We start from the raw sequence: 17,348 nt of genomic DNA, 5'->3' as shown, positions 1-17,348 counted from the left end.
TGACGGATTTACGAGGTACTAAACATAAAAAAATACAGCCGAATTAATAACCTCCTTCTTTTTAAAGTAGGTTGAAAATAGTATGTGAGGCTATTGTCGTATTTGACAAATAGTTTGAATAATCTAATTCGATCTTTTTCATTGATCTCGCAAACCAATGACTTTTTGAGAACCTCATAGGTGAAATTGAAGGATTTTCAAGTTCCCCTTTGATCTGTGAAAAATATGTTCGAAAATTTATTCGAAAAGATTTCAAATGATTGAAATACCATTTGCGTTACGAATAAAACCCAACTAGATATACAGAAATTATAAAATACTCGTTGGTAACATTTTCATAGGTTTGTAATAGGTAAAAGGCATTTCTATCGTATACTACAAAAATATTCCATTACTAAATAAATATTCCATTGTTTCTGCCTACCCTAATGAGAGACAGGCGTGACAGATATGTATGTATGTATGTATTCCATTACTTTATAGGTAGGTATATCACAGATACCATTTCGCGAATCCTGTAATTAAAATTTGTTAATTTCCGTCCAAAACGGGACGTTGACTATTTTCGTCTCAATTTTCATATCGATATTTAAAATTTAATTAAATGTTATGTTTTAAATTTTTTATACAGACAAAGCTTTTAAAAGGTAGAATGAGGCTGAGATATTTTATCGGCTGTTGCTGTTTTGGTGACTATAATTACTAGATTTACAAACAATTTTGGGGATATTCGAATTGTTCTCAATTTACTCAGGGTATGGACTATTCGCCGGGGAATTGCTAAAAAATTTAAAATTTTCACATCGCTTACCAAATTTCACTTCTTGTGAACTATGAATGGTATAATCAATATTGTAGCATTGGAAATCAAACTAAAGAGAAAAATGAGACCTATTTATAGATTTTCAAGTATAAAATATAACTTTGCTTTTGCAGTAATTTAATATTATTATTTAATACTAGCTGTCCCGCAGCTGTGTCCACATGAATCAATATATAAATTATACTAAGTGTTTAGTTAGAATATAAATAAAATATAGTGTACCAAACATCCAAATACGTTAAGCCGTCTATACGTGATTAAGAAACATACAAACATATTTCACATTTATAATTATTAGGATTGTAATTAAAAACATAGACTTTGAAGTATAGTCAATTGCAATATTATGCATAAAAGCAATAACATTAAATAAAAAATTGTAACATCAGCGTTTGTTATTTACTTCATAACCTTCGTGCGAAATGGCTGAAACGTACAAGCGAAATGAGCTTATAGGGGACATTATATTTTATAACAATATACATAATGTAGCTTGACGAGAAACTTATCAAGTCATCGCAGGGCCGCAGGCTTTATAGATATGAAACTAAACTTTATATGGACTTCTATCATGGAGGGCCATAAAGACGATCTTGGTCCTAAAACTAAGACTTGTCGCTCTACTATGCAGTAAAACAGACTTAGGCAAATGACCTTGTATGGAATTTAGTTCATTTACATTTTCTTATAGCATGTCTCTTCCTGGCACATCTAGTAAAATAACGAGTAAAATAAATAAGCTAAATTCCAATTGCAAAAACTTGTTAATTTGTATTTGTAGTTATGGATGATACGTATTAATATAAAATATAATAGAAAAAAAATTATAATTTTATTTGTGGTATACTGACATGAATAGCGTGTGTAAAATAAGTATTTTCTTTTTTGATATTTTAGGGATTCCAATTCTTAAGACCGTAAGAGTGTAAATAAAATATTTGTTACTATTATTATGATTAATGTTGTGTTTTATTTGTAACAACAAACAGAACAAATCATGAGCCTTACGGTTCTACTGTGTACCATTGTCTTCGACATTTATATAAGTAAAATTACTATACATTATTATTATCTTTTAACATGTCCATCCTATCATATGTGACCAGGCTATTTAATATTTAATTTAAAAAGAGGACATTCTATTTCTAAAGTTGCATCGTATACCTCGTTTACAACACAATGCAACATCAGAAGTAGAAGCATGCATTATGTTATTAATGTTAAGGTTAGCAGAAGAGATGATTGATGACAGGGTTAGCAAGACAGAACTGATAACCAAATTAATGACGAATAAAGTTGGTCTTTAAGTAATCTCTATCATGATTTTTGCACAATGTTATTCTTATTGTCATACTACAATATCTTTACAATTATGTAAACAATATATGATACAATACATTTATCAACCAAATTGTTTATAACGGAAATTGAAAAGGCATACGTACTATATAAATGAGAAGGGGAATTTTCACGCGCCATTACCTGTAACAAACAACAAAGCAATTATTATATTTTTTATCAACTTTTATGTTTCGTGTGGTGACGCAGTAAGAATACAATGTGATGTGTCATCACTTCTTTTCATGTATTTAAGGTCCCATATGAGGCGACAAAGAGACAAGTATTTAGCAAAGCAAGCAAGAGAAGGAAAATTTGAAATAAATCTCTCACCAAGCCGCCCGGCTAGCGAAGCAATATTAGTAGGCTATATCCTCTTCTTACGGGGGTTGACGTTAATGGGTTGTTAATGTAATGTTAAGGTTCATTTATGCTCAGAAATAAAGTAAGAAATCTGTGCGAAGAGATAATATGATATTCCTCAAAATAAATGAAAGGTATGATGATGAAGATTGTGTATTGATCATCATTTTTACCTATATTATACATATTAGAATAAATTTTGGATTAAACAATGAAATTACATTTTATAAAAAATACTCAAATGTAAATAAATATTAAAGAACCATATGAGTATTCTTAATCCGGTCACAAATAATATTTAAATAAAAAAATTGTATAAAATCAGTAGTTTATGATTCTATACAGTTAACAGTACCGGTAAGTTTTTATTTAATCATCCACGTGTGATTGAGCAAAATTCAGCGTTCAGAATTATTTCCCAGCCAATTGTGTAATATTCATATAAAAACTTCATGTCCATCCCTAATCCATCGTGTACAGAATTATAGAATGATAAACACGAATAGGTTCGAATACAAATGAACTCCAGCAAATTGTACCCGAAATATCGCAGTACGGGTTTCATATCTGTCTGGGCAGATTAATGGAATACAATTAACAAAAAATACACTGCGGGAACTACACGTAAAAACTAGATGAATTGCCGTTGTCCTCCCAGAATACTAATATTCTTCGATTTTCTCATTCATGTTCATATCATATATGACAGTTCATAAAACTGACAACGGTAGATGGTGAGTGGCAAAGTAGATGGCAAACGACTAAAAGGTACAAAAATAAGTACAATTCTGAATGAAAACCTTCATAACTTTAAAGAACAAAGTAAATGGAGGAAAACAGTGAAAGAGATGGTGACATAGCGGCGGAATAACGGCGTCGGTCAGTAACGGTTCTCCAGAACTTGTATAAACCAAAAACAATTTCAATTACGTTGGCTATATTACATGTTCACGTAGGATTTGACTTCAAAAGAAACCAAAGTCCGGTTTTTGTGCACATTTCTCACAATAAATCTTTGTCCTTTCTAAATCTTGTACCTTTTTGCGAGCCTGCTTCCAACACCTTTTACACTGTCGTGATAACGTTTAACATTGCCACAAACAATCGATTTGAAGTAATTTTAATTCAAGAACATAACAATATATTTTTAAATAATCTTACAATTTTTAAATATTTTACAGGCGATGATGTCTAGTTTGATAATTTAGGATTCGTATTTATATATATATTATATAATCTATGTAGCTTCCGGTACGTTATACCTTACAGAATGTTATGCTTCCGGCATTTAATGGCATGTCTTTGCACCAAAATAAAGACCAAACAAATGACGTTTAAAAATTATATTTTATACTCTTGAACTTGATATTAATAATATTAATTTGTTAATTAAAATTACAAAAATTATAAGAAGTTTTTCTTACAATTTATGATGTACTCGTATTATAAAATATTTATACTTTGAAAGGCTTCCGGTAAAAGATACTTGATGAAAATTTATACGTACAAAAAGTGATGTATAAAACATTCTATTTTCACAATATATAATCTGGCATTCCGTAGCTTGTACGTAATAAACATAATGAAATGATAGCCCTTTTTTATGTTCCTCGTAATATGTTTATGAAAATATAAAGTATGTTACATAATTGGTTTTATTAGAAAATTATTTACATGAAGCCAACAAAACTTTACTTCTGTATTATAAATCGCTAATATCATATCTGTTTTGAATTAAATACTTTCAAAAGTGTAAAAAAAAGTATTCCATTATTTCTTTTATAGCACATAAGGGCTGTCATATTTATTTTTCAATAGCAACTTTATACTATTATTAACCTGCTAAGCGGTTATATTTACAAAATTTCTAGGTACTCAATTCACTTATGCCGAATAAGAAACCATTACTTTTACGTTCATAAATTACTTAAGAATCAAATTTACCAATTTTATCATTTGTAACAGACATAGTCACCATACTTTCTACAATAATCATTAATCTCTTCTGTTTCAAATTTCTGTTTAAAAATCGAGTCCTTTCAGACATTTAACAATATTTACAAATTTTAATATTAATATTATGTGTTAATCCTAACTCGTGAGTTGATACAGCTTAAGAAAGGTACACGAATTCTTACTTTTGCTAGAATTTGATATACCTCACATATCAAAAACTAGAATGCAATTAAAACAAATCCAACAAATTAGATCTCTATACTTTGAAAAGTTATAACATGTCCCTTGGTACAGACTACTAAAACTGTAGACAAAAATACCAAAACACAACTTACAGATACTCATAACAAAAGATTTAAGCGTGAATAAATATCAGTATATACGAGTATTATTAGTAGATTCAAATTCCAATAGTTTCTCTCAATACTCTTCGTATAAAGTAAAAATTGTCAAAATGTCAGATGTCACCCGCAAAATGACACAACATGCAGAGTATAGTTACAATTTTAGCGTAAAAATCTAGAGCAGTGTCATACGGCGTCGACCTCTATGTGAGATAGGCGTTACGTTTCTCACCCACATCCCAATGTCGTATAAAGTAGGTGAGGAATGCCAGTCCTTAAAGGGTAAAGTGGTCATAAAGTATTTGCTACAAGACAGCCTTTATTTCTTTAGGGCAACAGATGTACGACATTCAAGATGTTTTTGTGTACTACTCGAGTACCATTAACATAAGATTTATATTAACAATATAAGTGGCCCAAATAGAAGGGATGGAAATTTGAGTTTGGATTTGGACGGCTTCGGGATATTTATGTTTAGAGCATCATTCATGTAACTCCCGGGGTTTGTTAAATGTATTGTAAATACGAAGGGAATTGTCAGTAATAGGGACTTGCGGCTCCATTGCGGTCCTACTAGGTCGACCTCCACGCGGTTTCCTTTGAACCCATCATGATTAATTACTGCTGAATTCATTACGTTCATTAGCAGTTGTTTTTGTATAGCCGTGTTTCGGTTTGAAGGGTTACAGGGTACAGAGGTATAAGATAATACCTCTGTACCTTGTAATAACACAGGTATCACCTTAGTCCTCAGGAATGGAAACACGTAAGGGGTATCACGATACTCTGTTAAGCCTATAGGCGATGGTGACCACTTTCCATCAGGTGGGCCGTCAGATTGTTTGCCTTTTTAAGTTACATAAAAAAATTCAACAAGACAAAAGCTCCGAATCTTCACAGATTCAATAGAAAGGATAAAATGTTTGAGTAGTTGCATGCGATAGCGTCATCTCTATCGCAAGAAATTACTTAATCATCCTACGACAAAAAAAAAAGACGAAAAAGCAACCTCACCAGTTTAAATTATGCACAGCTTAAAAATGTAACCCTGAACAAACTCTTTTATCAAACACTCCGAAAGAGTTCGGAAATCTCGTTAAATTCGAATGAATTATTCTCGCAGTTTCTCTCGCTGAATACGGAAGTAGTTCAGTGGTGTGCATCACCAAGGCTTCACTTTACACCGAAAAAACTTCCTCCTAGCGCTGAATAAGTAAACCTTCGCATTGTGGTGTCCGGCGCATCGTGGTCACACGTTAATGAGCAGAGATATAGGTCACAGGTAGGTGCACCAAGTTTAAAGTTGTTTTCTGGAACATTGAACTTTATTAAAATCCAAATAAAAAGACAGAAAAATTATATAAAAATTTAGAATAACATAAACACAAATGATACAGACTCTATGTGTCTCTGCAGTCATTTTTATAGTCTGCCTCTTGTTTTCTCGAAGTCTAACAATATTTATCGCTCAAGAATTCTTACTTCATCACACACTAAAAGATATAATACAATAAAATTCTGTTTCGGTAATATATTTAGTTTTTTAATGCATTGGACGTAATTACAAATATTCTAAATAGCACAATATTTTTTTTAAATTGCATGATTACTTAGTCAGTAAATTATTTTTGTAATACGAAGGAAACAAAGGGCCATACTATGCACTACATAAGATGATAACTGATGCAATGATTTTGTATATTTTAACTTAACTCTGAACTTGTTTTTGATGAAATTAAGAATTATAAACTCTTAATTGTGACGTCATTCACATGACCTAGATATGTTAAATGACCAGGATAAGTAGTAATATAGTCCTTCTCCATTCCACACAGTGCGTGTAAATCAAATTCAGCGCAATTGGTTGTACCGTTAAGGAATCTCTTCTCTATTCAACATAACAAACTCAAATTTTCACATTTATAATATATAATGATAAATAACTTTTTGTAAGATTACTATAAGACTAAATAAAAAAAATCACTATATTATATGTATGTATGTATATACGAGAAAGACTGACTAATCGATCAACGCACAACCTATTGGAATTACAAACTTGATGATTTCAATAAGCAATAATTTCGTGATAAGTCGAGATTTTTGGTATGTAAATATATCGACATTATGCTAAAATCATTAATCAAACTATAATTACTTTACACTTGCTCGTTGTTACCTAAATTTACTCTTAATGGCAAATATATTTAGCTAAGGTACCATACTAAAATTATACGGCGAGCAAAATTAATCGCGTCCGGGACATCTGGAAACCCTAATCGCAGAGTCAGCGCCCTAGTAAGCGTGGATTCATTAAAAGGACGGTAAATCGTGATGCAGGGTTTTCGTGCGTCCTTCAACATTCGTGGTAAAACTTTCGCTGAGACACGCTTGATGTAACAGGTTTGACTTAATTGTTGATAATTTGTTCCCTGTAAACGAGACACTTGATCCTGGCCCTCAATCTGCTCAAATTACAAAATTTACATTTTGACGACAAGATTTAGGAAAAAAAAAAAACAAAATATCAGTACAAAAAAATTGGTAATAAAAATGCATTGCTGTCATCCTTGTTATGGTACGAATAATACTCGACATTTTCGCTACTTGACAAGTTGACAGTAGAATATTTAACTTGACAAACATTTTTGGTGGCGACATTTGTTTTCATTGTCTTTGGGGGTTTGCTACGAGTACCTAGTAATAGATGACTGCTTGTAGATCAAAATTACTAGATTCAAACTCTTCGAGTCGATAAAATTTATATATCAGAGTAGGTCAAATTCCCCAGTTTTAGAGGCAATTATAAAACAAAGTACCTATAATAACGTAAGGGGAGGAAATTCAAAATACTGCGTTATATATAGACTGCTTAACTAGAGTAGGCTAATATCGTCCTCTTGAGGAATCTTAAAACAAGTGGTAAATTAATGATTTGTTATAAACAGGTATATTGTGTCTTTTAAAACCGCTGTACTGGTGAAAGTGAAACAAGGCAAGACCGTAGAAATTAGTTATAGGTATATAAAAGTTCAAATTTTATTTAATTTTTGTATGATAATGACGGTTTGTGGGCCTGAATTCGTTGGTCGCTCGTATGTTAATTTGGCCAAAGTGTGATATTCAAATGAACTCAGAATACATTGGCCCTTTGTTAGATATTGTAACAAGGGACGGTTGACGGTCCACCATGTTATTCATTTACTTAGGTTTCACACCGGACCAAAGCGATTTTAATATTATTCGTTATTATTTATAGGCAGTGCATAAATTGCATAATTACAAAAATAACTTGATTTCGAAAAACGCATACCTAAATAATAAATATTAAGATACATTTTGCTATAGCAGACAAAGCTAAAAACTTATGTAAAATTAAAATGTCACGCCTCGTTGTGTCAGAGTACTTGAATGAAAGGAATCTCTTTATTGTTCCCCTCAAAGAAAGATACAGTTACATAAAATATGTAGACAAAAAGAACACATTACAAGAAGCAAGATAAAGTGGCAACAATGGGCGGACTTACACACAGACTTAAAAACAGAGTGATGTCGCTAGATTATTCCTAATTTATACAAAATATATTTATTATTATATTTAAAAAACTTTTACTATCATATTACGGATATAATCATACATATGACAATATAATATAACAGCCTTGTAGACTGAAGAACTTACAATTTCATACCAGATGATCTAATAGGCAGATGGATATGGATGGTATTTGACCAAGAATTAGTTTCCAGAACTAGACTAAGATAAATTTTGAGCCCTTTAGCATTAAGCGTGTAATATTACGAGAAAGTTCTTGTATGTAAACAATTAGAAGTAATTTAGTATAAGATTATACCAATATACACTGTCTGTTGTAAGATAACCAGCTATTAAGCTACACCCATGTCAACTGTGGCTTTATCTTGCTATACACTCGCAAGAATTAAAATCGTTGTAAATAAAGATATTCTCCGCTGTTCATTTTTTAAAGATTTTTTAAAGCTTTTTTAATAATTATTATCATCGTGTCAACTCATTAAAGTCCCGCTATTGGAAACAGTCCCTCCTCAGAAAAAAAATCAGCTTACATTACCACACCTGCCAGGTATTGCTACGTTGTTATTATGACTATAATTCTCATGTTTAAGTGTACTATGTTTCTTTTCAATAATAGCGTCTTGTGCTACCTTATAGATCAAGTGATTGTTACACTGTTGTGACAATATACTTTGTGACCAAAGAGAGAGAGAAATAAACTAAATCACCTGCAAATATTAATGTTAAATTTATAAATACATACATCAATTGTTGAATGTAGCAAATATGTAGAAATTTTAAATATATAAATTTAACCATTCTTTGCTTAATAGGGGAAATTTCCATCATAAAATTGAATGCCCAAAAATTATATAAAAGAACAAGTTCACTTTAAGTTGAAGGTATCCAACGTTTTTTATGTCCATTGTAGAAAAAAAAAACATAGATGTCAAATTTAATTTTTTAACCGTTTTTCCTTTAATTTTGAAAATGAATTATATCACTGATTTATTTCACTAATAAAAAAAAATCATGCAAAGAAGAGTTAATTAGTATTAGTAATTATAATTCAAATGTAGGTATGTAAGTATGTAATAACATTATAAAATATGTATTTTATAATAATTCAAATAAAATAAATAATTAGTACCTAGGTACATCACTTATTATTCAAGTTGATCAATTTTAAAAAGAAATATTTACGTTTATGTAAACTTTGGCATGTATCAGATACTGTTCAGGAATCATTAAAAACATATAAAATATATTAATAACATGAGGATAACAGGAATGTCAGAAGCGAGTTTAATAACGTCCCAAGAGAACAGTATTTCGTGAAGGATTTTAATAATCAGAATTATATTAAATGCCGAGAATAGAATCAGTTTTAAGGAAATAACACGGCCCTTAAATTAAACATACTAATCGTTTGATGCAAATCAAGTAAAGACTTCTAATGTGAAATTTTCCCTTACTTTTGCCTCTAGCAGTGCCTAATAAAAACTTTACTTTGAAACGTTCGTTTAGCTTAAACGGAGTTTCGATCATTACTTCGAATTTTGCTAATATAGTGGCAATGATATAACTCAGAATGGAATGGAGATGATTCAGTCTAATTTAGAAAAGTTCGTGTTCTAAATTTGGAATATTGAAAAACAAATTTGTAATCTTTGTTCTAAGCGACTTAATACATATTTTGCAATATTCAGTTCCTGTTAGTGAAGCTCAACATTTTTGCAAAAGAAATATGCAATGAAAAACGACAAAAGAATTTTAATATTCACGTACTAACTTTCACGTTAGTTCTTAGGTTAATACGGAAAATTTAGATCTATCACATTTTGTGTCTTTTTTATTTTACAACATAGGGGGAAAACGAGGGTACCTGATGATAAGTAACTACTGCCGTCCATACGCACTCATCAGACATTAGAGAAACTGTAGGTGTTGCCGCCAGCCTTTTAGGGAGGATTATGACCTTTCCTTGAAAATTTTAAGGTTAATTGTCGTTTTTAGAACAGATCCAATCGTTAGTAGAACACTTTATAGTTAGGCTTAATATGATAACAATCATTTCGATTTCACCCTGCAGACATTCAAGAATACGTTGAAATACAGTATTAGTTATTAGTAGTAGAATTAAATGTACATTATTTTAGTAATCCTCGTCATATGCGATGTCAAATAAAGAGATGTGTATGAATGACTTCTGTTTACGTTACATACATAAATAAGACACTATTACAAAACTTAGTGATAGTGATTTTAAATTAAAATATTCTGTTTGGCATCCTTAGTAAACTATAATTTATTACATTTTAACGCTAAAAAATTTACCTAGTCATCATAAAATTTAGTATACATGTACTAATTAGGATTGAGATGGACAGAAGCTACATTTTATCCCAATCATTATATCTCGGTCACGCGGTCGAAGTCGCGGGTCACAAATAAAACTAGTAAATAAATACGGCAAACGTTTCTGGATAATCTGAAAGAGAAGTTTTCGGTATACATTCTTTTCTATTTATGCTCTATTTACCACTACATAAATAGGAGCCTTAGTTGTGTCGACGGTTCTCAATAGGTTTATATGGTACATTAGATCGGTACGAGTACGTAGCTAACAAAATATAGAATTTATGATACAATTTCTTACGTCCTAGTTTTGTATCTCCAACAGCCGTTTTTCGATCGTAATCGTAGCATATTCGTACTCATATATAAAATATATTGGATAAGTTTTTTGGCACGGAAATTAGCCCTAGCAACAACCATATATGTATACTTTATATATGGTACTTTATATATTTTTATTAATATAAGTGTTCTCGTAAAGTAATATAGATAGAGAATAAAGATTTTTTTTTTTATTTTGTAAGTACCTAAAGAAATACCTAACTGAATTTAAAAAGTTGCATTTAAGAAGATCATTCAAGCGATGAAATTCATTGAAGTGAGTAGTTTATAATAGTACCTTTTCAAAAGGAAAAGGAAATATTTTTTAAGCTGTAATGTACTTTCATATTCGGTAGTTCGGTTATCTGTCAAAACATCAAACATTAAAACTATAAAGATTTCTATTTCACATCCGAACATAATAAAGCAATTTTGACATAATCCGTACAATGTATCTTAAAGTATTAAATATGCACCGAAGAAATGTCAATTTAACGTAAGAGTAGCTTAATGCAAATTCTAGTCGTGCGTTTTAATACATCATATATCATGAAACTTTGTTTCAAATGCTCGTCAAGTTCTAGTTATGGAATTTAAATGAAATATTACAAAGTTGAATTTCTAGGTAGGTCAAAGCACCAATCGTCTTCAAACATCTTAAAAAATCTATCCCGTTTTAACAAACATGTTAAATTTTTTAAGCCGGATTCCCGACTAGCACATATATTATTTTAAATCCATTTTCAATGTACATAAAATACATTTATTTCACCAGTCTCTAGGGTCCTCACAACATCAGGCATTACTACATTTGAAATAGTACCTTCAATTTAATTTGTGTGCATATTTAATAATTATTTTTCATTATCTAATCATTAAACTAAACCTTTCAAATCAAACTGAAGAACTTCACAACAGTAGCCAGCGGTAAAATAAAAGAAATATAAATAAAATTTTATATTCCACGTTTGCGTACACAGTGATTTTGACAATCTGCTTTGCTTGTGAATCTGTTTTCGTTGCCACCACATCCGGAATAGAACATCGGCATACATTCCCTTCTGACAATATCGTAGAACCAAACGAAGAACATTCGGTCACAAGGACCCTTCGAGGGCACCTGGTAGCAATAGTACGGTATGTTCATTAGATTAGACGGGAAAGGCCCGTCAACTGGACCTGAAATTCAATTAGTGTGATGTATGAGATGAGGTTCATATAGACAAAGTATACAGGTATTGGTGAAAATGTATAATTTTAAAGGAAGATATAAGTGAATTACAAGTATCCAATAACATATTTGATTAAGTGCACACATACTCAAATATGTACGGAACTAAATTAAGCTATTAGCTCGTTATGGCAATAACAACCAATTGAATTAAAAATTTTAACCTACTAAACCATATTATTGTTATTATTCCAAAATTCACATCCGATTTTTGATGGACTCTTATCTTCTCTATCTTTATATAATAAATAATAATCAAAGAGATTAAATAGTAAAAAAAAAAAACAAAAAAAAAAAAAAAAGATTTTTGATGGACAAAAAGATAATAATTTTTTGTACTCGTCTTTTACCAAGTTTATTATTATCATCATAACAACATAATCACCCCTTTACTCATAACTAAAACCTACAAATATTAAAATGTTCAATAACTAAAATAGGTTTGACGTTTTTATGAATAAGGGAGGTAATTCTATATTTTTTAAATCTCATTAATATATTTGTTTACTGAAGAATAGATGTACATCTCTGAGATTCCACACAATCTTTAGTATCAACCAATTAATATAAATTTCAAATACAATATACTTTAGAATTCCAACTTGAATTTAATATTATTTAAATACGGTATTTTAACAGGCTTATACCCTAATAAAATTAAAATGGCATAAACAGGGCGCGAAATTGCATAATTCTAATATAATGTATTCCCTATTTTCGTTAAACTTTACAATTCCTACTTAAATTTTGATGGACAGCTGGCAGCTACAGTAACCGCGCTTTATGAGAAAATTTTGAAATTAATCAAAATATGACATAAAAACAGCAAATTTTATACTTTAAGTAACCGAATTAAAGTTTGATATAAACGTAAACGTGCAAAGTTACTGATCTACGATAAACTCTAAAATCTTATTTAATTTTTTCACCTCGAATATTACGTAAATATTTCTTTCATTTTTTAAATGTTTGCATTTTATTTCCATTGCCATGAATATTTGCGATTATTTTTGTTACTATGAGCGTGTAGGTTGGAAGTTTAGTATTTATTTGTATGTTCAGAAATGTAGGAACTTCTGAACAAATTAGAAGAAAAGCTAAGACGTCGCCAATAGAAAGATAAATATTTTTTTTATACCATAAAGGTGGCAAACCTGCATAAAGCCTGTCTGATGGTAAACGATGACTGTGGCCTATGGACGCCTGCAACATTAGGTGTCGCGTGCACGTTGGTGACCCTGAAGAAACCTTAATAAAACCTTTTTGAAGAACCCTTAAATATTCATTTAATTATTTATTATTATAAATTTAATCTTCCCTTCTATAACACTAAAGGTTAATTAGTATGTTTTTGATTATTCATAGTAGTATTTAATTTACATGTGAATATTCTTTATATAGTGGAAGTTAATAAAAGTAATACCATAAAGAAAGTAAGCATTGAACTAGAAAAAACTTATCGAATTATAAGAACTCTATCAGCCTTCGACGTTTAGCATTTTCACCTAATTTTATGGTTATGAAATTAAAAAAATACAAATAAATACTATACTATATTGGACACAAAATACTAGAATATAATTTAGATGTCACATGTCACTTACGTCCATCTTTAACATAATCATGTAAATGCCTGAAAGGTACATATGCCGCTTGTACAGTTATGAAGACAAATAATAAAAAGTGCGCACATACGCTCATTGTGGAATTTGATCTTTCAATATCTCACAAACGAAGCGGGATTGCAATAAAAAACAATCAATCGCAATATTGGTATGGAGATTTTATTGCCTACATCTGTATGAATTATAGATAACGCAATGACTACTGCGTTATTTCATTCGCAATTTGACACGAAAGATGCCTGGGTATTGCCTACATTATATAGAGTGAAATCAAAATCATTAGAGGTATGTAAAACTATTAATCTAGCTATACTATAAAATATATTAAGAGAGAATTTTTGTGAATCACAAATTGGAATTTGACAAAAAATTTCGAGTCTTCCATACTAACTTTACAGCTGAACGTGCCGTGTTTGTATGGAAGACTAAAATTGTTTGTCATTTTTCGACTCGTTTTTCTTAGATGAAAATGTTCAGTTTTGTAGGTAGAATACACTTCAAAGGACACTATTTCGATATCATCCTGGAGTTGTTTACAAAAGAATGACGATTAAATATCTAATAGTGAATTTACTGTGACTTGTCAGTGTTATGTTGTTGTTGTATAAGAAATATTTAATCAAAACATTTCTCGGAACAAGTAAAACCTATTTTATGCACATTTTTTTTTTTAATTTAGGATTCACATTAATTTATATTCAAGAGACGTGGATGTTTTTTTTTCTACTTTAATACATCAATAGATTAATTACAAATACGTAATTCGAAATAAAATAGTAAAACCTGTTCGCTGACATTACGCTAAGTAAAAATGCACGAATAATTGAAAACTAAAATTAACCTTTAGAACAAATCTTATAAACCCAACAATAATATACATGTGTATTGTATTCTATACGTCTCATGAATGTGAAACACGGAAATGTTAATGGATTCTCGTTGAATACAACAAAGTTATAACTGTGCATCTAATCCCTTTATTAACATGAACACGGCAGCCCCTTAAGGAAATGTTCACACTGTTTAATCGATACCAATATTTGACATAAACTCGTGACAAATGCCAATTTTAATACTAAATTAAAATACAAAATTAAATAAAGAGCATTCTGAGTATCGGTTACAATTTATTGAAATAGAAAGCAGGTAACCAAATCATCATATTTTTATATAATCATTAATTATCCACTGCTGAAAATAGGCCTCCCAATTGTAGGGTTTTGCCCGTAGTTGCTATGCTTGGCGAAATGGTTAACCATTAAATTTCTTTAGTCGTCTCTAACGACGCCCATGGAAAGTGGTCAAAAGTGTGGCCCATTCTTTACCGGGACTATACGGTAACCAAAATACAACCATTAAAAAATATAATTACAATTAAACTAACAAGATAAATATAACTTCAGCTTTATATTACTAATATTTTTAATATATATGACTAGTAATGGCAAACAAGTTGACGTCTAATAGACGACATATTGAAAAGTAACTCTTGCTTACAAATAATTAAAGTGCAGGGACATAACAGAAAATACAATAGCGTTGGATCCACACTACATTCGTAATGCCAGTCTCGGTTAGCTCTCGGTCTTATCTTGGTATGGTCAGTAGGAACAACTCGAATGGTGACTGGAACGCAACGGAATTGGTCTGGAGTATGAAATGGATGCACTGTTTCTTACGTAATAATATTTTACCAGAGATCGGATTGTATTATAGTGTAGATGTTACCGTTGCTAAAGACTACAAATTTCTTGTGTTAAGTAATAAATGTTTTTGAATATCTAAATTACCTATAGTTGTTTCGATGATATCATTAGAATGGCATTGTCATTATATCACTGCATATAAAAGAAAGTGCACTAACAATTTTTTTTTTTATACCACAGCTAGCAAACAAACACGGCCCACCTGATCGTAAGTGGTTACCGTAGCCTATGAACGCCTGCAATACCAGGGGTATAACGCACACATTGCAGACCCTGAAGAAAACACTTTACCCTTTTTTTGATAAACCCCATGGTGTCTTTTGGAAAAACCTTGCTCATTCCATTACCTGAGCGTTCGTGGGAGAAAACATCTCTGAAATCGCATTGTACGCGACCATCTAGACTTTGAGGTATGAGAGCGAACTCCCTGTCAATAGTGAGCTGTACAATGGTAGAAAGTGGTCATGGGCATCATATTGAATATACCGTATATAATCATTAGTGAACCATGTATGTATGTAATATTAAACGTCATTTAATATTACAACTAGAAACAATCACAATAGGGCCTTATGCGCATAATTACTTCATGAATAAACCGTCTCCACCCCCCCCCCCACTCCATAAGAACCTTCCTTGCTTAGAATTGCTCCAATATGCTCTCTTTGGCATTTTTACTTTAACTTGTCACTCCATCTCGTACACTTGTGTGTTTGCCTGTACGGAATCACCACTTAAAGACCTTTTCTTTCCGATTGGTTTATCAGTTATTCGAAGTAAGATGCCCACTGCTAGTTCAGCTTGCGGATTCTTCGGATTATAACGATCACTTTAGTTCTTTTAAGGATATTCTAATTTCGGAATGTATGATTCAGTGAAATTAACTACTAGTTGTAGCACACAGCCCTATCGCTCAGTAGAACGTCTTTGAGCATGCTGATACGGCTCCTGTATGAGCAACCTTCATCATGTGTACCTACACAAGACGAGACTTGCTCATTAAACACGTGAAAGAGATCCCTCTTTCTTGTATTTTTCAAAAGAAGTCTATTAATTTATTCGTACCATTAACCCATTAAATTTTTCCTTGTAAGGTTATATAAAATAATTGTAGTTTTTTTTTTTTTAAAATAATTGTTCACTTTATTATTTGCTTCTAATGAATATTGGTGTAATTTTATTTTTATTCATATCTACCACCAATCAATGGGTATTCTAAATTCTCATTTCATGCTTGAAAAATAAAGTTTATTTCCCTGGAATCGTTTCTTAAACCAAATGCAATCTTTCTACTGTTCTGTCCGTTTCACATTTTACGAGACGGTTGATAAATGCTAATAAAGATAACAAAACTGAAGTACACGTTGAGCAGCTGAAATAGGGCTTTATTTTGGCATGGAAGATGGGTTATCTTAGTAACAAATGAATGAATGTTCTCTTGACGCAGTAGGAGAGTGAAAAATCGATGTTAGAGCACGAAGCTAGATTTATGATGCCTCAATATCAGATATACACAGCGATAGATGCAGATGTCAGAAAACATTCATTATAATAATTACTATGAGTTTTACAAAATTTATTTGAAATCAATATACAAATATAGGTAAAATATATAAACACAGTTTATTTTGAAAACACAAAGTTATTTGTACTTACCAGAATTAACTTAAAACAAATATTTATAAATTTTTTATCTGTTCATAATAAAAAAAATTATAATAGTAAATTTAAAAAAAGAAGTTTAAAAA

General features: G+C 30.8%; 2 protein-coding genes across 6 annotated transcripts in view; both read right to left on the bottom strand.

Annotated features, from left to right (window-relative positions):
* Positions 1–17,348, bottom strand: part of LOC113518776 (peripheral plasma membrane protein CASK) — a 294,948-nt gene that overhangs the window by 203,724 nt on the left and 73,876 nt on the right. The gene's annotated exons all lie outside the window — the stretch shown is intronic.
* Positions 11,981–14,771, bottom strand: LOC116413189 (kunitz-type serine protease inhibitor textilinin-5-like). Its single transcript, XM_031910893.2, has 2 exons — positions 13,874–14,771; positions 11,981–12,217 (listed from the first exon to the last, which is right to left on the bottom strand). The coding sequence occupies exons 1-2, from the start codon at positions 13,968–13,970 to the stop codon at positions 11,994–11,996; spliced, it is 321 nt and encodes a 106-aa protein (XP_031766753.2). The 5' UTR covers positions 13,971–14,771; the 3' UTR covers positions 11,981–11,993.

This window comes from Galleria mellonella, unplaced genomic scaffold (genome assembly GCF_026898425.1).
Source record: "Galleria mellonella isolate WM207_F2 unplaced genomic scaffold, CSIRO_AGI_GalMel_v1 utg44, whole genome shotgun sequence".
Taxonomy (NCBI): domain Eukaryota; kingdom Metazoa; phylum Arthropoda; class Insecta; order Lepidoptera; family Pyralidae; genus Galleria; species Galleria mellonella.
The sequence above is the reverse complement of the archived record's forward strand: the minus strand, read 5'-3'. Positions and strand labels throughout refer to the sequence as shown.

Excerpts from the sequence above, each read along its gene's own strand:
- LOC116413189 (XM_031910893.2), bottom strand. The coding sequence starts at position 13,970 with ATGAGCGTATGTGCGCACTTTTTATTATTTGTCTTCATAACTGTACAA. Across the intron at positions 12,218-13,873 it reads TGATTATGTTAAAGATGGAC|GTCCAGTTGACGGGCCTTTC; the intron begins GTAAGTGACATG and ends ATTGAATTTCAG.